Source organism: Phoenix dactylifera, chromosome 3, assembly GCF_051530095.1.
Source record: "Phoenix dactylifera cultivar Ajwa chromosome 3, Ajwa_hap1_PhDact_Kaust_v1.1, whole genome shotgun sequence".
In the NCBI taxonomy this organism is placed as follows: domain Eukaryota; kingdom Viridiplantae; phylum Streptophyta; class Magnoliopsida; order Arecales; family Arecaceae; genus Phoenix; species Phoenix dactylifera.
Genome location: NC_143192.1, coordinates 33,792,782 through 33,820,226, shown reverse-complemented (window position 1 = coordinate 33,820,226; position 27,445 = coordinate 33,792,782). Strand labels below are relative to the sequence as shown.

General features: G+C 39.7%; 4 protein-coding genes across 8 annotated transcripts; 1 reads left to right on the top strand and 3 right to left on the bottom strand.

Moving 5' to 3' along the window:
* The first annotated feature begins 1,819 nt into the window (after nucleotides 1-1,819).
* On the top strand, nucleotides 1,820-12,228 carry LOC103696982 (uncharacterized). 2 transcript variants are annotated; one of them, XR_015976227.2, is made up of 5 exons: nucleotides 1,820-1,955; nucleotides 2,100-2,176; nucleotides 8,428-8,523; nucleotides 11,205-11,322; nucleotides 11,456-12,228. XR_015976227.2 is itself a non-coding variant. In XM_088718063.2 (4 exons), exons 1-4 carry the CDS (start codon nucleotides 1,952-1,954, stop codon nucleotides 11,858-11,860), a joined length of 243 nt encoding a protein of 80 aa, XP_088574189.2. In that variant the 5' UTR covers nucleotides 1,820-1,951; the 3' UTR covers nucleotides 11,861-12,228. The 2 variants fall into 2 exon arrangements, 1 of the variants encoding a protein (XP_088574189.2); XM_088718063.2 differs by lacking the exon at nucleotides 11,205-11,322 and having other exon boundaries at nucleotides 11,795-12,228.
* A 303-nt stretch (nucleotides 12,229-12,531) lies between these two features.
* LOC149768056 (putative cysteine protease RD19D) lies at nucleotides 12,532-13,579 on the bottom strand. Its single transcript, XM_089929576.1, has 3 exons — nucleotides 13,434-13,579; nucleotides 13,056-13,299; nucleotides 12,532-12,897 (listed from the first exon to the last, which is right to left on the bottom strand). The coding sequence occupies exons 1-3, from the start codon at nucleotides 13,557-13,559 to the stop codon at nucleotides 12,614-12,616; spliced, it is 654 nt and encodes a 217-aa protein (XP_089785702.1). The 5' UTR covers nucleotides 13,560-13,579; the 3' UTR covers nucleotides 12,532-12,613.
* A 1,081-nt stretch (nucleotides 13,580-14,660) lies between these two features.
* On the bottom strand, nucleotides 14,661-22,374 carry LOC148715035 (uncharacterized). 4 transcript variants are annotated; one of them, XR_016399847.1, is made up of 11 exons: nucleotides 20,323-22,374; nucleotides 18,142-18,318; nucleotides 17,818-18,062; nucleotides 17,498-17,701; nucleotides 17,303-17,395; nucleotides 17,112-17,213; nucleotides 16,623-17,015; nucleotides 16,013-16,090; nucleotides 15,804-15,884; nucleotides 15,163-15,364; nucleotides 14,661-15,073 (listed from the first exon to the last, which is right to left on the bottom strand). XR_016399847.1 is itself a non-coding variant. In XM_089929575.1 (10 exons), the coding sequence occupies exons 4-10, from the start codon at nucleotides 17,591-17,593 to the stop codon at nucleotides 15,245-15,247; spliced, it is 963 nt and encodes a 320-aa protein (XP_089785701.1). In that variant the 5' UTR covers nucleotides 17,594-17,701; nucleotides 17,818-18,062; nucleotides 18,142-18,318; nucleotides 20,323-22,374; the 3' UTR covers nucleotides 15,106-15,244. The 4 variants fall into 4 exon arrangements, 1 of the variants encoding a protein (XP_089785701.1); XR_016399848.1 differs by having other exon boundaries at nucleotides 21,781-22,356; XM_089929575.1 differs by lacking the exon at nucleotides 14,661-15,073 and having other exon boundaries at nucleotides 15,106-15,364.
* Nucleotides 21,670-22,263, bottom strand: LOC149768055 (putative cysteine protease RD19D). Its single transcript, XM_089929916.1, has one exon. The coding sequence runs from the start codon at nucleotides 22,261-22,263 to the stop codon at nucleotides 21,670-21,672; it is 594 nt and encodes a 197-aa protein (XP_089786042.1).
* Nucleotides 22,375-27,445: the final 5,071 nt, after the last annotated feature.

Genomic DNA, 27,445 nt, shown 5'->3' with positions numbered 1-27,445 from the left:
ATTATAAATTACTAGGTGTACTAGTTGTAATGCACATGTTGATGCATGTGACTACTCAAAATTTTAGATTAGAAATAATTTAGCTATAATTTTAATTTGAGATGTCAAAAAATAAATAATTTATAACTATTTTTAATACATTATATCCAATCTTAGCCTGTTGGTTTAGAAGTATCTCCTTTCCTCCTTGGATAATTTTTAGAGTCCAAACTACATCTTTTTTTAAAGTTTTTCTTATTTATTGCCGAATCAGATTTTCTCTCAAAAGTCCATCAAAATTAAAATCCCTTCTTTTATAGTAGTCATAGCATACTTTAGGCTCTTTAAGAGATAAATCTAATTAGAGTTATTAGAGAAATAAAATAACATGATTAGGATTATTTTTGGAATTGAAAAATCAAGATCAAGAAATTAGGCAACTCTCATATAGTTTAAGGATCGAGGATTTAAGGATATATATCTTGACAAATACAATCCTTTAATTGATGTGCACTTCTGTTTTCTTTTCATAAAGACGTAAAAAGTTAATCAAGAAGGGCATACTTATTAGACATTGGAGTACTAATAGACATATGAAGCATAGGAACTCCAAGAGCTGGTCTTCTTCTCTCCTTTCTAGAATTGGATGTAATAGTAATGGTGGCAATGAGTCAAGTTTGGGTTGAAAAATAGGTATAAGAAAAAAAAAAAATCCACTTAAACACCGAACCAGTTTATTAAATACGTCAAACATTAAAAGATCAATATATTTAGTAAACACACACACACAGAGAGACACACACACACACACACACAGACACACACAGACACACACACACACACATACAGAGAGACACACACACACACACAGAGAGACACACACACACACAGACACACAGGGACACACACACACAGACACACACACACAGATATATATATATACACATACATATACATATACATATACATACATACATATATATATATATATATATATATATAACACTATATAACCTACTTATAAAAAAGCTGCTTTATTACGATGTCCTATTAACCAATTTGACATGGGTAATTAGATTATCTTGCTCAGGTTCATGTTGGAATGGTGGGTCAGATTATTGATTCCCACCCCCAATTCCCAAGGCCCCGAATCCTTAGCTTTATCCATCGATTAGTTAAAAGGGTGTTAAATGAGTTGATTTGCAATCAAGTTGACAAGACTTGAATATAAACTTGTCAAATTAGATTAGATGGGTCAAGATTTTAAACTCAAACCAACCAATTTAATAAACAAGCTAATCGAATCGGCTCATCTACACATGAACTAGTTTATTCCAAACCTAAGTTCATTCATCGTGGATGAGGTTTATGTTGCATTGTTAGGTAGGTCATGGATTGCCACCTTATCAGAGAGAGAGAGAGAGTGTGTGTGTGTTATTTCATAATGTAGGCAAAGAGTTAGGGTTGAGTTGAATCTGATCACATGCATTCCCAAACTCATGTATATGACAAACTTAAGCTGATTGTATAACACCATATCCATGCGCTGGTGGACCCAAAAATAAAATAAGGATCTAGGTTGGCTGTTAAATAGTGAAATAATAATAAATTTTTACTGAGTTATTTTGGCATTTTTTTTTGGTTTTTTGTGAGCACTAGGAATTTGTTTTTTTTTTTCCCCTTTTTTCGTGAGAACTAGGATTGGAAAAAGTCCGAGTAAAATCCACGAACCCAGCCGAACTAGGAATTTGTTTTTTTTTTTTTTTTTGGTTTTTGGTGAGTACTTAAATTGGAAAAAGTCCGCGTAAAATCCACGAACCCAGCCAAATCAGGTGCCTACCGATTATTAATTTTCTGTTTTTAAGATTGTGGAGGCATCTTTCCTTTATAATGGTCAATAGGCATCCGGATCGGCTCCAGCCTCTTCCTTCGCCTTCGTCGATCAAAGAGGGATTCGCTATTGTACGCGATCATGGAAAGTGCCTCAGAGTTCCATGCTCTTCTGCTACTAATTCCTTCTTAATTCGATCATAATTCTGATTTAATTCATATTTCGTTAATTGGAATTTTTGCTTACTAATTCATAGATCGTGCTCTTCTTTTCTTATTGGGATTTCAGGTGTGCTTGGCCTGCCTTCTGCCCCTCTTTCTCATCCCAGTCGTCAACGCCTTGCCGTTGCTGGTGCATTTCATCCTCGTAAGATCATCTCCTGATAGAATTTCTTCCTTTTTCTTTGGATTATCTTGAAGTTGGGTTTTGAGTCCCAATAAGGTTAATTTTTCATGAATAAAATCGTGTCAATTTCTTTTTTTTCTCCCTTGGGGATTTTATGAAAAGTTGGTTTTGCTTGGTTTTTTTCCCTCTTTAACCCCCTCTATTCCTCTCTTCTTAGGTCCTTGGTTGGATTTATGCCAATTTCAGTCATTTCTGTTTGTTTTTTTGTGCCTGCGGGTCATTCCTCCTGGAATATGCGTGCCATTTTATGTTTAATTTGTTGACTCTAAATGGTTGCATGGGTATTCTTTTTTATTTTTATGTGTATGTTTTTTGGTGGAAATTGGATGGATATTCTCTGTGGTGGTAATACTCGTAGATACTTGGATTGGAAAATGAAAGTAAGTGCCTACTAGGAAATTTACATAAATAAAGCTTTAGAGGAGGCATGTTTCCTTGTGCAACTTTGAGGAGAAGACCCTCTTATAGGACTCTCCTTTCATTCTTCATTTCTAGGCTTCTTTATGTTCATCGGATCTGCAAATTTGTAAAATCACCAAGGTTGTCAATCATATAGTAACACACTGAACTCAAAATATGATCGGTGTAAATATTAATTGATTCAGATCTCTCTGATCTATTATTTATGAAGCTCCTTTTTTTTAATAAATAAAGCATTAAGTTATTTTATTTGCTCTCTCTCCCTCCCTCCTTCTCTCTCTCCTCACTACTTCCACCCTCTTTTGAATTTATTAGGTACTACTACTCACCGTTGTTAAACTTATCATTATAGTGATGCATTATACTATGTTATAACAAGAAAACTTTTTTGAGTGCAGCCGTAGATAATTCTCCAATTTTGAGCCCTCATAATTATTTTGAATTGTAAGATCTTTTACCAAAGATCTAACATTAATAAGTGAGTAGTCCATCTCTCTGTCTCCTCCTTTTACGCATTAGCACCACTCTTTCCTCCTTTATTTCTATTCCCATATTTAATATAAACACCTTAGTTTAGTTCTTCATCATTAATGACCAAAATCAAACTCTCAAAAGTATGAATAATTATACATTCATTGTCTCATTTTTTTCAAAGCAAAAGATATATGTGTATATATTAAAAAAAAGAAGAAAAACAAATTCACAAGAATTTACTAGAGTTCTGGTACAATAAATCGAGGTAAAGAGGAGATGACTTTATTAATCAAAGTTTGGAGGTCTGGTTCTTAACCACATTCAGCAAGTAGACTTAGGCTGGGTCAGGGATTTGCATGATCGAGGTTCAGCTTTTCAATCTCATATGAATCTGGTCCAATATTTGCATCCAATCTAACCACTTATTGATTGTGTTGGGTCGGGTTAGCAGCTCTAAGACCAATGAGGATAATGTATTTGGTCGGGATGGTCTAGATCCAAATCTGACTCCATATTATTGAGTTAGGTTGGAGTTGGGTTTAGTGTCAGTAAATTATCATGAGATAAAGTAATCTTCTGAACACCAATCAAGTTCTATAATGGTTCTTGTATGGAAACTAAAGAAAATTCTGTGTTTGCATTATAACAAAGAAAATTCTGTGTTTGCATTATAACTAGCTTTCATATAAACATCCACGAGAGCTTGTTGGATTATAGCTATCTAAGTCTCACAGTGGTGGTTTAGGAAAATTTAGGTGTATTTGAATGGAGATTTATTTCAATATATGTTTGACCGATATACCAAAATTCCAGACTGCCATGAATTTGTTCATCTCCATGCCTTCATTCTGCTATAATTGTTTTTATGTAAAGTAAATATACCTCCAAATAATCTTATTCTCTCTTAAAAGAAGAAAACAAGATTAATGCACCTCAAAAACTAGGAATATTTATCAAATTATTGAATACCAAAGAAATTATTTAAATTTCAAGATCATAACAATTGATACTACCTTATGTTTATGGCACATGCTGAGGATGTCATTAGAATAATCACACATGCTATGATGTGTGTATATAGGTCTGGTTGGGTCTTGACAAGTCAAGTTGGGCTGCTTAGCTACATCACCCATCCCATAGCTTATTTGGGGATTGGTTTGGATTGGAAATTGGATTTGAATGAAGAAATTGTAGACCCAATCCCAATCTTAAACATAGTGAGGCTAGATTTAAACCCTATGTGACCATGATCTTATATAGTTTAGATGAGATTGGGTCTTATTAGGTGGATCCGGGCCTAGGTTGGATCTCCCATGGAGCTAAATCATCCACAACACTAGTGGCAGGCTAGATTGCAACTATTTCAACTGATAAATAGCCAATAGAATGGAGTATAGCAGAATCATTGACATGCCTTCTTCATGTTATTTGTAATGAGATATGGTTTGGATCTTACTGCTTATAATTGGTGATGTTGAAGAGGTAGTCATTTTTATGAAATCATGAGTAGTGCAAAAATAGCTATTCCTATTCAACTTGGTGAAGATGACCCCACATGCTTAACACTGGTGCTAATAACCATATATGCAATGAACCTAAAATTGGGCAACACCCTTGGCTAGAGGATGAAATACAAGATGCTGATTGAATGATAAGTAAACTAATGTTCACTTATGCACCACAACTCCGGATCTCATATGTGGTCTAAGGGGGTTTAAAGTTTATGTAGGTTCTATTATTTTATAGGTTTGTCCTTGGACCCCCTTTGGGTTTGATTGATGTCTCTCATCGTAGATTAGATTTGAATAGACCCGATTGTGTTTGTACATGCAAGCTGGCACAAAGAAAGGTTGCTGGCTTTAAGGCCAGGCCTTAATTTATAAAACCATCGAACAATTAACTGTTAAGGATGCAAAAAGAAGGCATAGCAAACAAACTACTAATGCTAGACAGGAGAGGGAAATGGGTTTCCATTGATCGGACACTAGAGAGTTAAAGGGTTTGACCCTCCTTTATTGACAACAAGATTGATGGGTGGAGGAATCGTCCCTCATTCTCACTTCTTTCTTAGACATGGGCTTGTACATGATAAATGACTAGTTTTAGTTAGGGTGCACTAGACCTCGACCAAAATTGAAATTATTCCAGGGCTGGGTGGCTTGGCTCAGGCCAAAATTTTTTGGCAAGATAGTGAGTTGTGATTGGGCCTGAACTTGGACTGACTTGGCTAATGCATAGTCCTATTTCTCTCCTATATGGCTGCACATACTCCCTGTTTAAAAAATATGCTTCTGTTCAGGGGTGCTAATTGGGACCCTAACCAATAGAACCAAGCCAAAGTGGAGCCAACCTGATGTATAGGTCCAACAAATCAGGAACATGTGAGGCTTCCTTGATCCATGAAAAACCAGTCAGGTTGTGTATGGGTGATATGTTTAATTTTTGAATGTATTGAACTTGAGTTTGAAAAGAATATTTTTATTTTGGTGCTGTTTTTTCGAGGCCTTCAACCTAATTCTGTTAGCACTTGAAGGCTGAAAGTGAAGTTTGCTGTTTTATCATAAATCCAAAGATACAGTCCAAACATCATGGAACTGGTTTTAAGAAATTTAATGAGTAGAGCTCAGGTTACTTAGTCTGCCCTAATGTTGTGTTTGCAGCAGGTTCGGTCGAGGCTACTAGCCTTGATAATGGATGTTAACCCTAACCAAACTTAACCTGACCATTGCCAGCTTTAACCCTCTCAGTTCAGTTCTTTATGTGAAGGCAGACAAAGGCACACCAAACCAAAGCCAAAGTTTGCTTATCAAATTGTATAAAATATCAAACGGATCATAACCATCCATGCTTCCTCTCAAGATGACGTGAACACCAATTGCACTGATGTTTCATTTCCATAGCTCTAGTTGTTTGTTATTGTTGGATCGTTTTATAAATCTAGGTTCAGCCTCAAAGTTCATTTACTTTCAGTCGAACCAGCTTGTGTATGAATCATTTGGGCCCATCCGGAACTAAATTAAAAGGAAATCTATTGAGCCTAACAAGAAAGGAGCAATAGGAGAAAGAACCATCAAGCAGTGGAAGCTAGCCTCATGACCACCCCTCCTCTTGTTGGTTGTGGCTAGCGCTTGCAACCTTTTGCTGTGGATTGGCCAAACATCTTGGAGTTCACCTTTCAGAATGATCTTAAGAATCAGGCAATGGAGCTCGGCTATCTATATTCCTTGACAGCAAACCGAACTAAGAGACATTGCGCACATGTGCCATCCTGCTGAGCCTCATCAGTAACAAGACAATGCTTTGGCCAAGGATCTCACTCAATTTGAGGTTCGTTACGCATGTGGTGTCTAGCACTAGTTTTTGGTCCAAAAATTCAAGTCTTCACTGAGTCTAGTAGCACCAAGCCAACAACTGGTTCAGCGGATCCTTGATTATTAATCAAGAGAATTGGCTTCAAAGAATTCTCATTCCCTTACTTGGGGTAGTCATTAATTGGAATAGACAGGCTTGGGGTTGGAGAAAAAAAAATTATCTAGTTACTAGTCACTATTACAAACTTGCGAATTGTCGTAAAATATTTTACTATAATACAACACAAATTTTTTGAGCCGAGACAAGAAGGGTATCCCACATCTTCGTTTTCTTTTAATAATTAACATAAATGTGATCTTTCAAGGAAATGAGAAGTGAGAAATGAAGCGTTTATCCTCTGTGCATCCCCACCACTCTCCCACCTTTTTCCCATTTTTAATTAGTACCTAAATTTGTTTTGCTCTTACTATAAGGGAGGTAAAACACAAGGAGTGAACTTTCCAAAAGTTGGGCTTTAGCTGGCCGTGCAAATATGTAGAAATGTTTTTAATCCAATGCGTTATCACAGCGATCCATAATTCATCTTCCATTGAGAATATTTTAATTGTGGTATTTCTCAGATCTCCTTTGAATTCCTTTTATGAGATTAAATTTTTGTACATGGCAATGTAATTTAGAGTATTTTTTACTGATAGTTTTGACTATCTCGATTTTCTTTTTTTTTCTCCTCAATTTTTATGTCCTTGAATTATGAAATATATGAAACTACTTATGAGACCATTGGCTGATGATTTTCAATTACTCTCCTAGAATTTGGTTTCTTTTTTTGTAATACATAGTTTGTCCCTATTATAGAATCTCCATCATATGTCATTTGTATAATACTTCTTTTTTTCAATTAATTATTAAATGCATTTGTTTAGTAAAAAGGAAGAAATACCAATTGATCAAGCAAACTCATAATTTTACTTCATGGTCCCATGCAGTTTAGTAGTATCTAATATCCTGCAACTGCTATTTATGAATTTTATGCTTGCTTATAAGTGGAGCTTGGATTCTCTTTCCTTGGCAGTCCTAGACTCCTAGTAAAGTCAGTTATTATGATGATTAATCTTTAGTATTTAGAAGTCAAAATTTGTATGAGGTAAAAAGGTTTTAAATTTGTTTAAGTTGTGCTTGATGTTCTTTAATGTAGCATAAATGATGTTTCCTCCTGTAATTTTTAGCAATTTTTTCTCAATGTATATAACCCATGGTACGCCGTACTAGCAATTTTTTCTCAATGTATATAGCCCATGGTACGCCGTACCGGCCCAAACTAAGTGGTATGGGGCGTACTGTACCGGTTCGGTACCGGTATCCGGTATAGGTGGTGTACCGTCACTCGGTGCGTCAAAAAAATTTCGTACTATACCGTACTGACACTGTGCTAGTGTGGCACCGGTATGGGGTCCGGTACCGAAACGATGAACCTTGATATAACCAGATGATTGGTAATGCATCTGTTGTTATTTTGTAAAGTCTTTTAATATGTAAGTTGTGGATGACATTCATTTGTACAATGGAACTAATAAAATCATTCTATATTGTTTTAATGATTTCTTTTTTAATGAAACAAAAAATTGTTAAGACATCTATTATATTTTTTTGAAACCATTCTACCTAAGAAGTTTTTTTTTTCTCTGTCTCATGCTTGTCAACATTGGAGCTTTATAATGCTTATTAACGTTGATTAGGAGATTGGGCCTCAGGCATAAGATGATATATAGCATGAACATGTGGACCTATAATGTGGATGTAAGTCAAACAGTTCCTAATAAATATGAATATCCATAAATGACCAATTTGATTACAAAACATTACCTAATTGAAATTTCATTTTTAGTGTACCATTACCTAGTATCATCTAATGAAAATAATGTTTGCGCATGATTGTTTTCTCTTGTTACATTATGCTAACTTGCTAAGTCTATTTGTTGACACTTGACCTTTATGTACTATTGCAGGGTAAGGTGTACAGACTTTTTGGTTGGGAGTACAGGAAACCTGAAAGGGTTCCTCCTGCTTGTCCTTACAACCCTGGGAACAAGAAGGATACTCAAGTAAGTTCTGTACATGTGCTTCAACTGTGTTTTGGTGCCTATGTTCCTCGGGTTTCATCAATATTATCAGGAAAACATGGCATAGTTTGTCTTTTTTGGATAGTTAAGCGGTAGACAATGTGTTTATTGATTAACAATGGCGAATACAAATTAGTTTTGCAAAGTGGAATGCTAGTTGAGACTTTCATAATATACTTGAAAATTAATTTGTGGAAAAAAATTGCCTAACAATAGTATCAAGAAAATTTTGTGAAACACTTTGAACAGGTTTTGATCCATGTCACTGCCTGTATTACATGGACACGCATGACCAACTCCAAGAATGCGTTTGGATACATATCCAAATCAGATAGGCACAAGATATTTTTGCATGACTACATTTTTCCTTTTCAGCTTTTACAGATAGCTTGATAATATTTGACTCTTCGAACAATGAGTTCAACCCACCATAATAATGTTGAAAAGTGACCCTTCTTTTTCCTTTTCAAAGAATGATCAAGAATATAGATATTGAAATAACTTTGCAAAGCATCCTTTTTCTTGTACTTGTCAGCAAATTAAGAAGTTTGAGAAACAAATTAGCGAAAGACCTTAACAAGTAACATCTTCTAATATTTTCTTCTACACAATATTTAAAAAACAAATATATATTTTGGTATTTATTACTGCATATTCCTGTATTTTTTCCCTTTTACCAAGTCAAAAACTTGGGCACTTAAAAGCAGTGCCAATTTTCATGTCTGTGTCCATGCAACACTAGTGGTAGTGCATAGAAGCAGTGCCACTTATTAAAATTTAGTTTTTCATTGCATCTTACCAAAGTTTGGAATCAGTGTATATGAGGCTGCCCCCAGGTGGGGACTTAGGACTCCCATTTTTGACTCTGTTTTTCATGCTAAAGTCTGGTTCAACTTGTCTGTAGAGGTAGAGCTGTGACCAGGACCAGGACGTTTGATCTAAGTAGAGAATTGATGTTGAGACAGAGACTTTACAAGTTAAGAGAATGAAATTCTCAGCGAGCAAAAACTTTGCTTGCTGCCGTTGACGTAAAATATCTGTGTTAAATAATTTTTCTATTATTTGAAAAAATCCAAGTAATTTTACCTGTTTCAGAGAATGATGTGGACAAACAGAATCTAGATTTTAATGTGATTTCTAGTCCATTTAAAAATGAATTTAGGTGTTTCTTATCACAGAACAGAGCGGTGTGACTTTTACCAGAAAATATTGACTGATGTGTATTGATATAGATTATTGGAAATAAAATTGGTCATGTAATGAAATCAACGGTGATAAAAAATAGTACCACATGAGGGCCTTATGTAGCTACCAGAAACCATTTTTTTAAAAGATTATATCATTTCATGCAGTAGAGAATGATTTTTTTAAAAATTCTGGCAATAAAAAAAATCCAGAAAAAGCAAGTGGTTGTGTATCGCTCAGATCTACAGTGTAAATATACAGCTTATATTCATACTCATATACTGAACCTGTGTCTAAAGGGGAAAACAATGTGCTCAAAATTGTACACCCTTAATCCTTTAAAAAAAAGCAAATCCTTGAAAGTAGTTAGAATAGAAGATCATAGTATTAAAGTTTGACCACATTTACAATCCTGGAGGATGTTGCACCGAGGCATTCTAAGTTCTCATTGGAGTAAAATGTTTTGCCAACTTAGTGAACATAGTTATTTAGAAATTTGTCAGCAATGAACATGTTCACATAAACAAACAATAGTTTACCGAATGGATTTAAGTACCATGTTATTTGCCTTTGGTTTCAGTCTCTAGTTATTTAGTTCTGTTAAGAGATTCTAAAATACTTTGCAGTTCTTCATATTGGATGCAATGTAGAGCCAATTTGAAAATCTGACCTTAAAAGTTTTTTAGATCTGAAGCTATTGGATATGAAGTCAACAGTTCTCTCAAGTCTGGAAAGAAGTTTCAGTTTTACTGTTTGTTCCAGTCATGATCCGTATGAGGCAAAACCCTTTTCTTAAGAAAAATCAATTTATGAAGAAGAGAATATGAGAATACGCTAGACCTTTATTTCTCTCCATATTTACTTTCTACTTGGGCAATACTTCTGTCTCAATATGAGAATGAATAACCACTTGGTAGCCTTTAAATGATAGTTCTGCCAAAGTACCCACACTTGCATTTGCATCTACTTCCCATCTGCATCTCCAGTTTCACACTTGGCTGGTCCTCGAGGGGTTTGAGGTCTCTTTTTCTGTAGTCTGTATCTCTACAATCCACTACTTGTGGACTCATCTCTTGTCCTCTCATGTTTTCTTCTCCTAAAACCTAGTGAAAAGCTTCCCCCCTCCCCCACGAAAAAAAAGAAGAAAAGATGCCATCACTCTTGTCTCCTAATGCAATAATTTGTGACCAAGGAAGGACTCTTGATGGACGGCTGTGGTTTCATGAATTAAGTGGAAAAACATTTTACGTTCTTTGTTTTCCTTTGCCAGTATTTCTTGTTTAAATTTACAAGATTTTAGTACTGGACGAAAGGTGCTTGCTTCGACGAAACATAAATGTTAAAGCATGTATTCAATTTATCAAAACATCTATTCAGTGTACATGAATCATCTTATCCTGCAGGATTGAAGCCTTAATTTTTTGAGTGGTGAATTTTAGCATTCAATACTAATGGATGGTTGTTTCGCATGGGATTAGACTCCTCTTTCATTAGAAATATATTCTGAACAAGGAAACTCTTAAAGCTTAGTGTTGCAGAGAATGAAACAATTCTCATTCATCATCTCATAAAGCAAATTTTGGAATCTTGGATAATGTAAGCGCTTCTACTTCCATCACCAGTTATCTTTGCAAACATGTTTTGGTTAAGACCCATTTGTTTAAGATCAAGAAAAGAATAATCACAGTCCCATCTTCTACTAATATATGCACTTTATATTTATGTTCAGCTCGAAGATTTGGCTGATTATCTGGAAGAATATCTCGAACCCTCTGTCATCAAAATCCTTAACCTTAATTATTCTGGATTCTGATACTACCCTTGGAACACATGCATACGAATAATTTCTATTGGGATACTTCAGATTCTATAGATTGTCCAACACTCCCCGCAAAAGAAGAATGCCTAACTTTTCTTTTTCTTTGGCGGCGAGAAAACTCTAGCTGTGATTGCCTGAAAAATCCTTACAAGGACATTTATTAAGCTAATCTTTTTTTTGGGGTATGATAGTTTAGCTGATCTTTACAACTACAAAATTAATGTACTGTGTTTTTGGGGTTTTTTGCAGGGTGGCAATGAGACACGCACACAACCAGAAAATCAGAAAGTTGCTGGAGATGATAAGCAAGAGTGATTGCTGGAGATGTAGCGCTCCCTTTGCTTGCAGATGAGGTCCTGAGCAAGAGTGATCGCGATATCTGGACTCCTGAAAAATAAAACAAAAATATTGTTAAGACCAATAAGTATCATCTCTTCTGCAAATCCTTTGCTATCCTCGTCTCAGTCAGTATGTTCCTCCATTCAAAACATCAAATAGTGATGGATTGCGTTTGTACACGCGCCTCTGTTCTCCATCTTGTCCGGTACGTTCGAATTGTTGGGTAGATTTGATTATGCAGAGTTGATTGTTATTTCTCAACAATGAGGTGAATGGAGCATCAGATGGGCGTATGTTTAATCCCACATTGACTATATAATGAGTAGATCCTAAATACTTTTATAGATTCAAGAAATCTAAATAATATCCTTTGGTTAATTTTTTTTGGGTGGTGGAACCCTGAATTGATATAAATACGAATGTTGCTGCAACCATCAAATCTCATCCTCAAATAGTTGAGTAAGGCTTCTTTTTTTTCTTGTGAATTCCTAGCAGATAAGGTCTATGGTCTGGATAGCTCTTTTAAATTTGCCGCTCTCTGTGAGCTGGTTGGCACTCCTCTAGACAGATAGGTTCATTGATGCACGAGTACTATATTAGATTTCTAGCTGAACTACGTTACTTGTGACAACAAAACAACAAATATATACAAAGCGAACATTGTTTGCTGCAGCATACTATTAGTGTCACGTAAGTTCGTGCTTCTAAAATAAACACGAAGATACACTTCTAACCAGTTTCTGTGGCCAATGTTGCTGCCACTGCAGAGACCATGCTATCGATTCCGCAAATGTTGTGGCCTCTGCATAGTCGATAATATCCATTTTCTCCCCACTGCTTTCCCCATGAGTTCTTTATGATCCAGTATGGCCGGTACCCAAGCCTCAGAATGGAGAATCCTCTAGCTCCATATCCAATCAGCAGCACCCCATGGTTTAGCCACCGCTTGAAGCAGATCAATGGGCATGAGACACCTTGAACATATGTCTGCATGAAAGCTGCATTCAATCCTACTGCATGAACATAAAAACAAACATAAATGATCAGTATAAAATTAGCCTAAGAAATGAGTGAGCTTACAACTTGAAAATGCGTACATGCTCTGTTCTGGAGAAAGAGACATAATTGCAATACATGGAAGTCTTATTAAGATCTCTGCAGGGGGCTTTACCTGCGAGAGGACCATGATGGACTAGACTGGCTATGATCTGGACTTCGTCAAGAGGTATGTTGGTGAAATTTGTGACTCGAACGGCAACTTTACTCTTGTTGAACCTGCATTCACCTTGTTTTCCAGTGTAAGGATAAGACTTATCCTCTTGTAAGCCACCTGCTTGCATTAAGTACTTGTAGGAATTTGTCATTAGACCGCCATTGCACCCATTATTGCATGCATCCTTCTCCACCGTATCGCACTTCATATTTGCAAACAACAACAATTACGAAACTACTATTGTGCATCAGAGGTAAAAAAAGAAAAGAGGAAGAAGCAGAATTCTAGAACCGTATTCATCTATTTTAAAGGAAGATTTAGCAGTGGATGCACAACCATGTGATCGCAGTCTACGAGCTGCTGTTCGCTAAGGCTCAGAAGCTTCCCGGTTGCAATAAAGTTTGCTCCTTCAACAGCTCCAGTTGTGCTGAATGCCCAACAAGATCCACAGCTTCCCTGCATTTAAAATACCAACCCATTTCAGAAAAGTAGTTTTCATGCAGCTTCATATCTCACGTAACTGCACTGCCTACTTTTGTTGTTTTCCAATTTCTAGTTATAAGTGTTTCTTTGAGCAATCCATTACGACCAAATTCGTTCCCCTATGCCATCCAAAATTGTACGTCATTCATGGGAGAGTAGGGAAACTTCCAACCACCCTCGCTAGGTTTCTAATCGTAACTAATTTTGTTTACCATGCAGCTGAGTTGTTACTCAAGACAGCTTTAAGTTACCCGTCAGTCGCAGTGATTCTGACTTGATATCTGAACCCAAACAAAAAGTAAAAGAAATCCAAATCCAGGTCCTTATCGAATGATGAGTGTAGTATTATTATCTTTTTGCTGGAAATATATTGTTTTGCATTTTTTTTCTTTTTAGGAGAATTAGGACGGGATGAAATCTGGCCAAAAATTGGATAATGAGGGTGAGACCTGAATCCAGGCCAAATTCTTCTTCTTTATTCTTTTTGTCCAAAAGAAAAATCACATTCCAACAAGTTCAACTCCCCAACCACTACAAAAAAAGGAATAACTCCCGGCGCTTTTTTTTGTCTCTACCGACGCTTATAAGCGTCGGCGAATTCCCAGCCCACGCTTCGCAAAGCGTGGCTCCGACGTTGGGCAGGTGGGCGTGGGTCGGGTTTAACCCGACGCGTCAAAAAAGCGTCGTTGGTCTATGCCGACGCTTTTAAGCGTCGTTCCTTTTATCATACTCCGACGCTTATAAGCGTCGGCGAGAAGGGTTGGTTGCTATGGTTTTAGGCCGACGCTTAAAAGCGTCGTTAAAGGCTTGCTTTTCCCGACGCTTTTGAGCGTCGTTTCTTCCATCAGACTCCGGGGAGAAGGGTTGGTTACTACGGGTTTAGGCCGACGCTTAAAAGCGTCGTTAAAGGCGTGCCATTAGGTTTACGTTCCTGTTGCTTTTCCCGACGCTTATAAGCGTCGGCATTAAATTTTTTTTTAAAAAAAATTTTTGTAAAAGTAATTTTTAAATACTCTGTGTACATTAAATTCTTACAAAACAATAGAAACAAATACACTGAATCACATATATAACAAAATATGAGTCACAAACAAGAATTTTGATTACATTCATATTATCATATTTGATTACATTGTACTTCAAAAACATTCTAAAAACATACAAGTCAAATTTCTAAGTACACAATCTACCATGTGTTTTCCTCCGGTCAAACCAGTAACCTGTCAATTGCCAGTTCCTATTAATAACCCTCATCAGCGTTGCAGTCTTTGCAATGTACAAAGGCTAAAAACAGTCGACCTGTTCAACTGATTTTGACACCCTCAAAACTGATGTGTTACAAGACAGCATATAATTGTTGGTTGGTTCTTAACACCATGACGGTATGAAGCAGTTGCTCAAAACAAAAGTACTAGGATCATCGCGTCGCAGAGCAGCCAACCTGAAAATTGAGCTTTCACTTCTACTCCTTTCGGTTTATAAGATAAAAACACCTACAAAGCCCCATGTCATATATAAGCTCCAGAAAGAGGGCAAAGCATCACTCATTTGACAGTATTACCAGATTCTGGAAAGGACTTACAGTGCTTTTGTTTCAATAAAGAAAATCAAAGGAAAAAAGCAATCCTGTCCCCTCTCTCCATGTGATTGAAACTGGCCTTTGATTAATTAGACTTGGAAGATTTCAGCTTCTTTTTAGAACGCGCATTTTCTGCATTGACAATATATGACTCAGCATTGACATTTTCATGGGCTTCCTGCTGCTTAAACTCCTTTGCCTTCTTCTGCAATAGAAAGTATGTGAAACACATCATATGATAAGCATGCCAAAATTTAGCTCATTGTAGTTTAAATATATGACAATATGTGCCCCAGCACATCCAAAAAATGAAAATGTCAAAAACCCAGAACCTTTTCTGTAATGAAGGTACATGTTTAAAATGATGTTTTTTCCCCTAAAAAATCTCAATGAAGATTAGTCATAATTCAAATATTCGATCCCATAGTGGCACAATTACTGGGCCTACATCAGGCAATACAATTGATGCTATGCTCTTGGTTTGAATGGACTGCTTTTTTTGTTATGCTTTCTTATAATCTGGCTTTCCAGCAAAGATTGGGAAATAAAATTGAGCACATCCTAATGCTTACTACTACCAGAGTAATATCACAAACATTAATATAATTACTAGATGAAGGTTGCCAGGAACAAAGGCACCACACCTTTAAGGACTTTGCCATGGCTGCAACCTCATCATTGTCATTGTCAGATTTAGTAGAATCAGCCACATGACTAGAAGGTTCCTGTAACACCCCAGATAAAAAAGAATGAAGACATGAAAAAGATGAGTGCTCAGAATTTACTCTAAAAAAAATAACAGAGGACAAACAAATTCCTAATTTGAAAATGGTATCAAGTGATCCGTACTTACAAAGTCGTCCATAAATGCCAATCTGTAGTGATCCTGGGACAAGCTGGCAATCACAAAGCATAAGCCCTGCCTCCATGCCTGTTCCATTCAGAAAAAAGATTGATACAATCAGAAAATATAGAATATCTTGTTCACAGACCGGCGTCCTGTTAAGAGCTCAAGAAGGACAACCCCGAAGCTGTAGACATCACTCCTAGCTGTCAAGTGACCTGCTCATAGAATAAAATTTGATTCAAAATGAACTCACAGCAATTAATTAGAAAAGCAAATGAATGGATGTTGCATTCCATTCTAACAATGAAGGAAAGCGGAAGAAGGCACATAGGTTTTGATAGATTCTACTTATCATGTTGCTCAAAAAAGATCTCATGATCATCATACAAGATTAATCAAAGGAATCTCCAAAATTTTAAAAACATATAAGTCAAATTCCTAAGTACACAATCTACAATATGTATCAAGGGTCGGCATCATCATCTCTACGAGTAGATGAAGTCATCACGCTACAAGAAAAAAAAATATTTTAGAAACTAAAAATACGAAAGTCATCACGCTCATACAAGAATACATTATAATTACATAAAATATTCAAATAGATTTAGTTATGTACCGGAGGAGCAAATCTCTGCAAAAAGGATGAAATATGGTCAAGCTGGTCCTGCAAAGATTGTATCTTCAACTCTTGGCTTTGTTTCAACTCCGCCATATCAGTCATATGACTCTGCCTCATCTCCTTTATCCTTGTCTCATATGACTGCTTTATCTGTGCCATCTCTGTCTTCAAACTACAAACCTCTGCAGTGCTAGTACCTTGTCTGGCATCTTGGGTATATCGGCTCACTGCAGACAGCTGAGTGGGGGTAACTCCGATACCATAACCCCTCACGCGTCCATAACGTTCTGGGCCCATCAATTCTGCATAAACCTGAGCCTCGACGCGACTGGCCGCGTCGGATGATGATGACTCCCCGACGCGCTCTGAAATGAGATTTGTAGCTCTTTCCTATATCTCTCTCAAAAAAATAAACAGTCACATTAATAATTTAAAGGAAGTAAAATTAATAAAATAATTATGATCAAATAAAAAATGAATACATACAACTATATCTCTCGACTCGTCCCGGACAAAGCTGCCATCTCGGTGAGTGTGGGTCATCTTATAAAACTCTACCTCACCAGGCTCCCTTCCATGCTCTACTATCTACACATACGGAAAGTATATGGGCAAACTATATATCATGATACGTGCTATATGTTAGTAGAGTTTCAAATAGTTTCAAAAGAACTTACGAATTCATTTCTACGTCTCGCATAACTCTTCGAGCCTGAAGTATGAGGAACTGCTTGAGATGCTCGTGCAGCTCTACCAATATTAGAATATGTCTGCCAAAATAAAAGCACACAGTATAATATGATTCAATGTATATATTTGCAATCTATATTAGTAATAAAGATAATAGAAGATATTGAAACAATATACATGACCTGTCCTCTTTCAGAAAACCAGTAGTGAACAAGCTCCCTCCACTGCTGAGGGTATACATCAGGAGGAGTCACACGAGCAACCTCCTCCTCTGTCATACCCTCGCGCTTGAAGTCCGTCTTCAATTTTGCTTTATATTCTTTCCATTTGCGGTTGAGAGACTTTAGCACCCAATCATGGCTCTCTGGAGGGAGTACAAACTTACCCTACAACAAGGTACAGAATGTTATAATAATATTAAACCTCTAAAATAAAATTATGGTACAAAGCAAATTAACATACAGAAGGTGTCGAATTAAAAAGAATAAATTCAATTCATTACCTCTATAAGTTTAAGAAGCTCAACCTTATACGAAGGAAGTATGTCATTCCACTTCGTATAGTTGAGCGGACACAGCTGACCCTTGCGTGCAACCGATCCTAAAAAGCTTGATAGTAGACTTCCAGCTCTATTGATGGGCTGCCCCAATTCGTTGCATTGGATGATAATCTTCTCACCCGGAGGAAGCTTCCACACATCCTTTGCTTCAGTGGGTCCCCGTCTCGTCCTCACCGTCCCTTGTCCATCTATTAAAATTAAATAAAATATGTCTTAAAAAGTTGAAGACAAATATGAACATAAAATATGAACTTTAAATCGAATTACCCTAGATCCGGAGCTCATCCTCCGGGCAATCAGCAGGAGGCTCGCGCTGAGATCCTGACTCGTGCTGCTGATGCTCACATGGCTGCTGGGACTGTAGGGACTGATCATAAGTAGATCCCACCTGAGAATGCTGGAACTCCACATCTCTAAATCGTCTCCCTCGGGGCATATTGTTACCTGGTATGCACAAAAAAGAATCAATATTTGGATCCAAGCAGGTTTGACATTTCCGGCAAGTCCTGTCCTAAACCAATCTCAACTATTTTAACTAGAATATTCTCCGCATCCTTCGCAGATTTTTTGATGCAGTCATTGACATTGAAACATGAAACTCCTTAAATTAAGTAAAGTACTTCTACTGGACATCTTGATGAAATATCAGTGCAAAATTTTTTTTTTTTTTGTGAGGGAATAACACTGCAAAGACATACTTGAGAATTCAGTTCCTGGAATTAGTTAAATTCTGCTTTTGCAGGTTACCAGATGGTGCCTAACGACAACCTTTCGATATGAGTACAGTCACTACCTTGCAGGTTACCAGTTGAAATTATATGTGGTACGTTCCATATGCAAATGAGTATAGGGTAAATCACTTAATATTAAGACATGCTGGGAATATATGCAGATAAATTGGTTCAGGATAGAAAGAAATACTATCTAGTAGCTCATACAAGCTGAAATTAAAGTCTTGGAGCCCTTTACACGAGTTGTTTGCTGCCAATGAGAAGATATATATCAGACAAGATGTAAGATTTTTATAAGATGGCTACCGTAGTTTATTTTTTTATAACAGTACAATATAACTCCTAATGGGACATTTGAGGTTAGATGGTTTTTTTTTTTTTTTTGCAATATATATGTTTCTAGTCTCTTTGTCATAACTTCAATGATCATAACTTCAACTTTCTACGGCAGTAAAAGTATATCTTCTTTTGCTGATGTAAAAGAATAGCCATAACTATGTTAGTGCAAAGATAGCAAATAACATCTTAAGCATCTTTTTTTTTTCCTTCTTGTGTTTTAAGGCAACCCAACCAAGCTTGTTTTTTTCCAGTAGTATGTACGATGGTAGATTGATTCCTTGCTTTCTAACATCCCTGATTTCACAAGCAGGTCAATTTCTTGCTGTTAAGTACTCTCTTCCAAGGTAAAGTACCTAGGTCTGAAGAAGTGTGGTGTGACCGCCAGGACTTGGCTGAATGCTTGTAACTATCCCAGGATGTGCAAGTCACTGAAATCTCTTAAACAGAACAGAATGACAAGTTTTCATCTATGCTGCAAAATGGACTCTGCACTATTAATTTAACAGCAGTCTTTTTATTCAGAAAAGGGTAACAGCAGTAGCTGGCAATCCGAAAAGATATCAGGAAATTGCATGAAATTGATGATTTTTCAAGCAAGCAAATTCTCAAGTATCACCCATATGATTTTAAAGTTTTTACTAGCTAATGAGCTACAAAGGATATTCTTTAAAGCACAGTCAGTCACCATATGCTTATGTGTTCATTGATGCATAGGATATGGAAGTTTGACAAGATGAACAACAATTAGATATCATAAACATCAAAAGAAACCTTTATGCCTCATTCATGCACTTGAATTTACCTGACTGTTATCTACCAAAATTTATTATAAGGTGGCAGATGAGTCCTACCTCTAGGTCACTATTGAAGGCCTTTTTGTTTGGATAGTCCGGTCAGAAAACTATAACTCTGATAAACTATGATATACTTTTGAATGTTCCAAACAGAAGATAAAATACCAATAATACCATACTATACTAGACAATGATACCTTCTTTGATTACAAAGTAACAAAGAATAAATAGGTGTTTGTCGACCTAAGTTACTGGCTGGCATTAGATGACATAGACTGGCACCTGATCTTCAGATCCAATAAAATTATCAAATCAGCATTTGTAGGTCCAATAAATTTGACTTCATACACAGGATCCTACAGTATAAGTCCTTCTTCCCTAAACAATATGGGCATTTTCTGCTTTTTCTCAGTTGGCATGAAGGGACCAAATTGACCTAGACTCTGCCTGGTTTATCTGCAGACCTAGAAAATTAATCCCAAGCCCTTCCTAAAGATTGTAGAATTAATCAATTTTTTAACTTAGCCAAATAGCAACAAAATAATAAAAAATAATAATTGTTCAATGTGCATCAACGATCATACTTATCAGGGTTGCCGAGTCGATCGAGGTTTGAGGGCTGCTCGGACGGCGCCGGAGAGGAGGGAGGAGGAGGAGATCCTCGGGCGGAGGCAAAGCTAGAGAATCTGTAAAAAAAGAAAAAAACACCCACGAACACACGAACAAGAAGAGGCGGAGAAGGAGGAGAACAAGCGAGAAGGAGGGAGAAGAGGGAGGAGGAGAAAAATACCTCAGGTGGAAGAGATCGGGGTTGGTCGGTCGGCGCCGGAGAGAAGGGAGGAGGAGAGGAGGTTGGAATCCGACGGTCGGCACCGGAGAGGAGGAAGACGGTTGACTAGGGCAGTGCCGGAGAGGAGGAAGACGGAAGCCGGAGAGGAGAAATAGGGGAAGTAGCCAGCGCAGAATGAGGGTTCGATCGGGGTCGGGCGCTGAGTTTTGAGGGATTCTACCCTTAGACGACGCTTATAAGCGTCGTCCTGGATCGACGCTTCTACGCGTCGGGTATCTTCGACGCTTATAAGCGTCGTGTTATCCAAGGGCCAAAAATGACGCTTAAAAGCGTCGTTCTAGATCCAGTTCCCACGCCTTCCAGCGACGATTTCGCTAGAGGGCTGTGCCGACGCTTTTAAGCGTCGTCTATTCCTTTAAATTGCCGACGCTCTTAATAAGCGTCGGCAAAAGTTGACCCGGTAGAAAATTTTGCCGACGCTTTCTCCTAGCGTCGGCAAAAATGGGTCGGCTTTCTCTAATTTTACTGTAGTGAACTATTACGGGTGTTACTGCACATTTGACAATTCACAGTTCACAAAAGAAGAATTCTAACAAATTCTTCCAATTCTAAATGCCTTCAGAAAAGCAACCAGCAGTTTTCGTTACTCCTATATATCCAGGGTGGAAACAATTCCTAGTACAATGCCAATTCCAATCCTCGGCATATAGCACCCTTCCAGAGCTGTCCAGAGCCGGGTCAACTTTATTGACTATATAATGATACAAGTTTGGCATCAGATTGCCGATTGCCAATTTGGACAATTTGATTTGGTTCTCATTTTATCACGACGATTGGTTTAATTTCTTTCTCGTTCCATATGATAGATGATTTATAGTTCAACTTAGTCACTCATATTCTGTTACATTGTCAAAATGATGATTCATAATTTGTAACCCGTCAATTCAGATGATCTCTCGCAACAGTAAAAGCCATGCATGTTGGAATGAAACAAAGAATTTCATTCGCGTTCCTATGACAGATGATTTGTAGTTCAACTTATTATGTAAAGTCACTCATATTCTAACCATTGCCAATATATTGCCTTCCCAACAGCTCCTGGAATGAACTATCTATCTATCTATAAATATATATTATACGATTACGACTTTGGAAATTCGTATACTTGACGACGCATGACGGCCTTTCTCCAGCACGGACACTGGTGTCCAGGCCGGCCAATGTCTGCAAACCAAATCCCGGATTCACTTACCTGCACCTTCACGTCCGTGACAGCCCCTTTCTCCCTCCAATCAAAGCTTGATGGCCACCCGTCCAGGTCCATCCTCGGCGCGGTCGGATACTTCGCGGAGGCGCCGCCCTTATCATGCTTCGCCGCCATTCCCATGAACGCCCGCTCGAACTCCTCCTCGGTGAGGTCGGAGAAGGGCGTGATCCCGTGCACCGCCGTGGGATCCAGCGCCTGCTGCTCCGCCGCCCTCGCCAGGTTCCGCGCGAACACCCCCAGCCGGCGGCCGAACTCCTCCCGGCTCTCGTACTCCTTCCCGTATCTCCTCATGAAAGCCCGGAATCGCCGCTCGGTGGCTCCCACCCGGCGGTGACCAGCAAGGTCCGTCATCGGCCGGATCTTGGGATCCTCGAGGGGGTCCGATTCGCCTGCGGAGCAGTATAGCAAGTAGACAGCGGCGGCGAGCACCGCGGCGAAGGATGGGGGGTTTCTTCCTCTCTTCTCCATCCTGATTCCTGGGGTGGTCGGTGAATGGGTTAGCTCTCCACTCGTCGTTATAGGGCGTTCGACATGCTTTATTTTGTCTTCTTTTCTTTGACCTGGATGTATTCACGTTAGGGATATATGAATGAAATACCGTTTTGATAAAAAAAAAAAATTAGCTCTCCGCTCCTCGTTATATGATGAGATCGGTTGTAAGTTTGACTTCGGGCTTCACTTTCACTCATATTACGCGTCTGCCATGGAGAGGGAGCCGTTAAATTTTGTTTATTCGAAAGGCAGTTGGGTAATTTAGTGCAGGTGGCCGGACAGCGGTGGCCGCATGCGAGGTCTTTAACGTCCACGTGGATTTTTTGACATCCACGTGGCATCACGGGAGCACTTTGGGTGAGCACAAGGGTTGGGCCTTCAGGCCCAGTCTATGTGCCTGTTAGGTTGTGCTTGGGCCCCATGACCGTCATATCAAATGATTTGATTGATAAGGATCTAGCTGGTTATCGTTGGTTATCTTCCGATTCTTCTTCCTTATAGAATTTAATTATCCCAAGTAGAGAAATTTTGATAAATAAATCCTGCATTTTGCCTTTGAACCATAACAGTTAAGCCTCACCTTATCCATTTTGATTTGGCATCATCTATTATTTAAATTTATTTGTGCTGTTCTGATGCACTAAGATGCATGAATTCTTCTTTCCATGTCTCACTTTCAGGATTTGCTGTCCAAGAATGTCTTGAATTTCAACTTATATAATCAAAAAGATAATGAATATTCAACTATCATTAGAAATTAGACATTTACATCAGAATCATCTTTTGGCTTTAGCTTGCTTTGTAAGTCATATATGTCAAGGCCACAGTTTTAAGACCCCTATTAATCTGGGGAACGAACCAATCCAAAGTTCTATTCTTGTTAGTTGAGGATACACACAAAAATTTTCTAAGGTTGGGCATATTATAAGCATCGTTCTAATTGTTACTGGTCAAATATTGGGTGTATAGTGCCTTCTGAAGGTACAATTTACTATTACATAAACTTGTTAATATTTGGAAACTCTGGTATATTGTGTCATTCATAGTAAATAAACCTAGACATTTTTGGGCTGGGCCAGGTTCATTTCTGGTCATAGTGCAACGTCAAGAGCCAAATAGTTGGCAGGAGCCTAAACTAGCTGACTTTGCACCTACTTTAATATAGCCCAACTTCAGCCTAATTATTAAATAGTTAAACCATAGGCCTGAGGTAAGATGAGCCCTGCAGGGCCTAACCCTAGGTTCAACACTCAAAGGCAACCTTCATTTCATGGCTGCCTTGATAGAGATACGGGGGTTAAGGAGGGGGAGGGGCTAGGCCTACATGGGTAGAGGTGATGCTTGGGAAAGAGAAAGGAGGAAGGTTGGGGTTGTGGTTTAGTTTTGGGAAAGAGAGGAGTCATGGACCAGCGATTAGGTACTAGAGGGTGTAGTTGAGAGTGGTGCAGGGGAGTGGAGAGGAGAGCCATGAGATGGAGATTAAGGGATTAAGTTGATAGAGAGGGGACATAGCATACCTTGGGTGCAATGGTAGTCGCTAACAAGTGGTGCGTCTATGGAGGCAGAGGAGGGAAGGGATGAAGAGATAGAGGAAAGAGAGGGAAAGCTGCCAAAGTGGGAGGAGAGGGGAAGTGCGTGGAGGAATAGAGGAAGCAATTTTAGGGTTGAAACTAAGAATAATATTAGGAATTATTGATACATTGATCATATATAAACTATTTGGGGCAGGCAAGCTAAGCAAAGGTAAACTTATATCTAGCTCGTGCCTGGCCTTGACTCAAAATCAACTCAGGCCTAAAATTTTGAGGTCAATACAACTTGGCAGATCGATATTCCTTATGCAAACCTGTCGAAAATCTGGCTAGGTGGGCTGGACAGAAAATGCAAGATAAGTTAGATTATATTTGGTAGATGTATTATTTGTGATTAGTTAATTAGATTTGATAAATATACTATTTGTAGTTTTGAGAGCAAAATCATAAAATATTTAATGCTAGAGAGGCATTTTTTATTACAAAAGTCATAATGAGGTCAGGCCTTCCTTTGAGTCATAATTAAATGAATGCTAGATGCAATTAACTAAAATATATACTGAAAGTACCTGATAAATAATTAAACAACTGCAGGAAAGCAATTTGTTGAAGCTGATGGCTTGAATATGATCATCAATTTGGGGAATATGAGATCAGATACTTTGTTATGCCTCGTAACCATTTACATGTATGAGGTTAGAGAGTTCTGTACTTCTAATGAGAAATTATTGTCTAGGCTCCTGAAATTCTTGGAAGGTACAATGGGGTTCTTCATGCGCTTCAAGAAATAGCTAGGGAAGAAGGCTTGCAAGGTCTCTGCGGGTTAGTGTTAATTTCATTATCTCTCTGTCACAGTTTAAATGAATCCATGTTTTCCCCCCAAAAAAATCCGTGCAATCATTCTTCCTCTGTTGACAATTGAACAGCTGATTCACTTATGCTCTAAGCATGTAATTATGCTTGCAATCTTCAGTATTGAGATTACTTCACCTAAAATTTTGCTATTGTTGCTGGAAATTGGACCCGGGGGCGGCCGTCGGCTGGAGAAGAGGAGCTCCGCTGCCTGGGTGGCGGCGCGTCGGCGGGCGGCGTCCTCCTGGAGACCTGCAAGAAGCCGGTGGCCGGTTTCTCCGGTGCCGGCCCTCCGATGGTTAAGTCAGTCAGGGGTCTGTATGGGGAAAGAAAAAGTGAGACGGAAAGAACCCCCCTCCCTAAGTGGAGGAATTCCCCTTTTATAGGGAGGATCGGGCTACCTGTGACGTGATAGAGCAAATTGGTTGTCGTACAATTGGTCATTAATGCTTGATCATGTAAGTCAATGCTATCATGGTAGGAGATTAGGCCGGAGCCTGTCATCACGGAGTCGCCATCATTTGTAGGCATGCGGATTTGCCGTAAGAGACTCGATGTCCGTAGGCGACGGAAACCATACGCTTTAATTGTTGAGTAAGCCCAGGGGCCTGCAAGGGCCATGCGTTTTGACTGTTGAGTGAACCGGGTGTCTGCACGGCCCTTACACATTAATTGTCTGCACGGCCGTGCTACGGGTGGACGTAATCTCAGTGTGCAACTCAGGTGTCCTCAGGTTGGTAAGACTGAGTGTCCCCAAGCCGGAGGAGGTATGCTCAGCGGGACCCTGCTCGGAGGGGTCTGCTCGGCCGGCCCCTGCTCGGAGGGGTCTGCTTACCAAAGCATGGCGACACTTTTTCCCCCCAACACTACCCCCCGACTTTCGAGCTCGAGCTGTTTGGAAGTTCGAGCGCGGGAAGTAGTATTAATGTGGTTTAGGGGATTTTGAATTATCACGCGTTTCGAGATGCTTTTAATGGGCAGCGCCTCTTTCTCCAGAGACGTTTTATCATCCTCCTTTTTGTTTTTCGAAGCGTCCTCGCGTCGTGGGCTCATGATGAGACCACACGATCCGACGCGACGCTTCCGTATTCGAAGTGCCAGTTCGGATTAAATGCGGCGCCCTTAACTCTTAGGGTTGACGCGCGTCGTGATCCGAGCGGGGAGCAGCGCTCCGTTTCGCAGATCTGGGCCGTCAGTGGGGTTTATATATATATTCTTCGTCTTCTCCTACTGCCTTCATCTTCTTCCCATTTCCTTCCCAGTCCGAAGCAGCCGATCCTCCATTACCCCCGGCGAACTCCACAGGTGTCTTTTTTATCCGCCCGGAACCCCTTCTTCCTTTTCCCTCTCTCTTTTTTAATGGGGCTTGGTCCGAATGAGGTTGGGTCCACAATGAGTGAGTTGGAGGTGGAGATGTGCGAGGAATGGTTTTTTCCTCTGCGAGGGTTCCGTTTGGAACCCGCTAGGTCGGGGGACCGGGTAACGAACCCCCCTGTAGGTCGGATCGGAGTGTACTCGGAGGCACTTTGGGCCGGCCTACGATTTCCTCTTCATGGGTTTGTGAACGAGTTGCTCGGAGAGTACGAAATCGTCCCCGCGCAACTCGCTCCGAACGCATGGGGGACAATCATCGGGTTCCTGTCCCTGTGTATGGCGTACGGGATCCCGTCTTCCGTGAATGTCTTCCGGAGACTTTTTTTACTAAAGTCTAACCTGGAGGATGGAGAGTAGCTCTACATCGCCCTTCGGGCGGGTCAGCCACTCTTTCATGGCGCCCCATCGTCCATTCATGATTGGAAGAGGAAATTCTTTTTCTTGAGTTCCGAGCGACCATGGGGGTTCGACCCTAGGTGGAGGCGGAGCCGGCTCAAGATCGCTAACCAACTCCCCAGGCTTTCCTCGCGCGAGCAGGGAATCCTTAACACTATCCGCAGCCTCGGGGATGGCATTCTTCTGAGCGGCCTCGTGAGTGAGGATGCCCTAGTCAATGTCGGTCTGAGCTCCGCGCGCCCTCCGGGTAAGGGTGGTAATTTTTAAGGAATTTTCCCCTTTGCCTTTTTCTCGCAATATTTGACCAGCTCCTTTTGCTCGTCTTTGCAGACACTGCAAAAATGGTGACCAAGAGCAACATCCTGTATGCTCGTTTTCAGAAAAGGGCAGCCGAGCTTGCGGGAGAACAGCCTGGGCCAAAAAAGAAGGCGAAGATCTCGGCTGCTGTGGTCGCCGAGAAGAGCGCTCCTCGTGCCGAGCACTCCGAGGCTGGTCGGGGGGAAGGCTCAAGTTCTAGGGGCACGAGCTCTGCTGAAGCTACGATGGCGCTTCCGTGCCCGGCGCCGATTTCGCAAGTTCCCGGTCGGCCGGGAGTTCCGAGCCTTGACCAAAGGGGAACGAGCTCTACGGGAGCGTCCGTGCTTGCGTGCCCCACCCCAATCCCACAGCAATCGGATCGGCTGCCTGACCGACCCCAACTCCCTGGTCCCGAGCCAGGGTGCAGCCAGGAGGCTGTGGAACCGCATCCGCCGAGCCCAGCGGGGCCTAGCCCACCGGGCCCACCGGGTAATCAAGGTCATCGGGAGAGAGTGCCCTACGCCCCTGGCTGGGCGGTCTTCGAGGGCGATTCGGCTCTCGATAATCCCCAAACGGCGCGAGGTTTTTCGGGTTGCACTACTCCCGGCCGACCAGGCCAAAATCCGGTCCATGAGCTATGGCACTTTCATGGACACGACCCTTTGTTCTACCATCCGAGTAAGTTAAACCTTTATATTTGTGCCAGT

Excerpts from the sequence above, each read along its gene's own strand:
- LOC103696982 (XM_088718063.2), top strand. Across the intron at positions 2,177-8,427 it reads TGCTGGTGCATTTCATCCTC|GGTAAGGTGTACAGACTTTT; the intron begins GTAAGATCATCT and ends GTACTATTGCAG. Across the intron at positions 8,524-11,794 it reads GGAACAAGAAGGATACTCAA|GGTGGCAATGAGACACGCAC; the intron begins GTAAGTTCTGTA and ends GGTTTTTTGCAG.
- LOC149768056 (XM_089929576.1), bottom strand. The coding sequence starts at position 13,559 with ATGCAGGGAAGCTGTGGATCTTGTTGGGCATTCAGCACAACTGGAGCT. Across the intron at positions 13,300-13,433 it reads TCGTAGACTGCGATCACATG|TGCGATACGGTGGAGAAGGA; the intron begins GTTGTGCATCCA and ends GCAAATATGAAG. Across the intron at positions 12,898-13,055 it reads CCATCATGGTCCTCTCGCAG|TAGGATTGAATGCAGCTTTC; the intron begins GTAAAGCCCCCT and ends ATGTTCATGCAG.
- LOC148715035 (XM_089929575.1), bottom strand. The coding sequence starts at position 17,593 with ATGACAGAGGAGGAGGTTGCTCGTGTGACTCCTCCTGATGTATACCCT. Across the intron at positions 16,091-16,622 it reads TGCAGAGATTTGCTCCTCCG|GCATGGAGGCAGGGCTTATG; the intron begins GTACATAACTAA and ends TGAATGGAACAG. Across the intron at positions 15,365-15,803 it reads CCATGGCAAAGTCCTTAAAG|AAGAAGGCAAAGGAGTTTAA; the intron begins GTGTGGTGCCTT and ends TTTCTATTGCAG.
- LOC149768055 (XM_089929916.1), bottom strand. The coding sequence starts at position 22,263 with ATGGAGAAGAGAGGAAGAAACCCCCCATCCTTCGCCGCGGTGCTCGCC.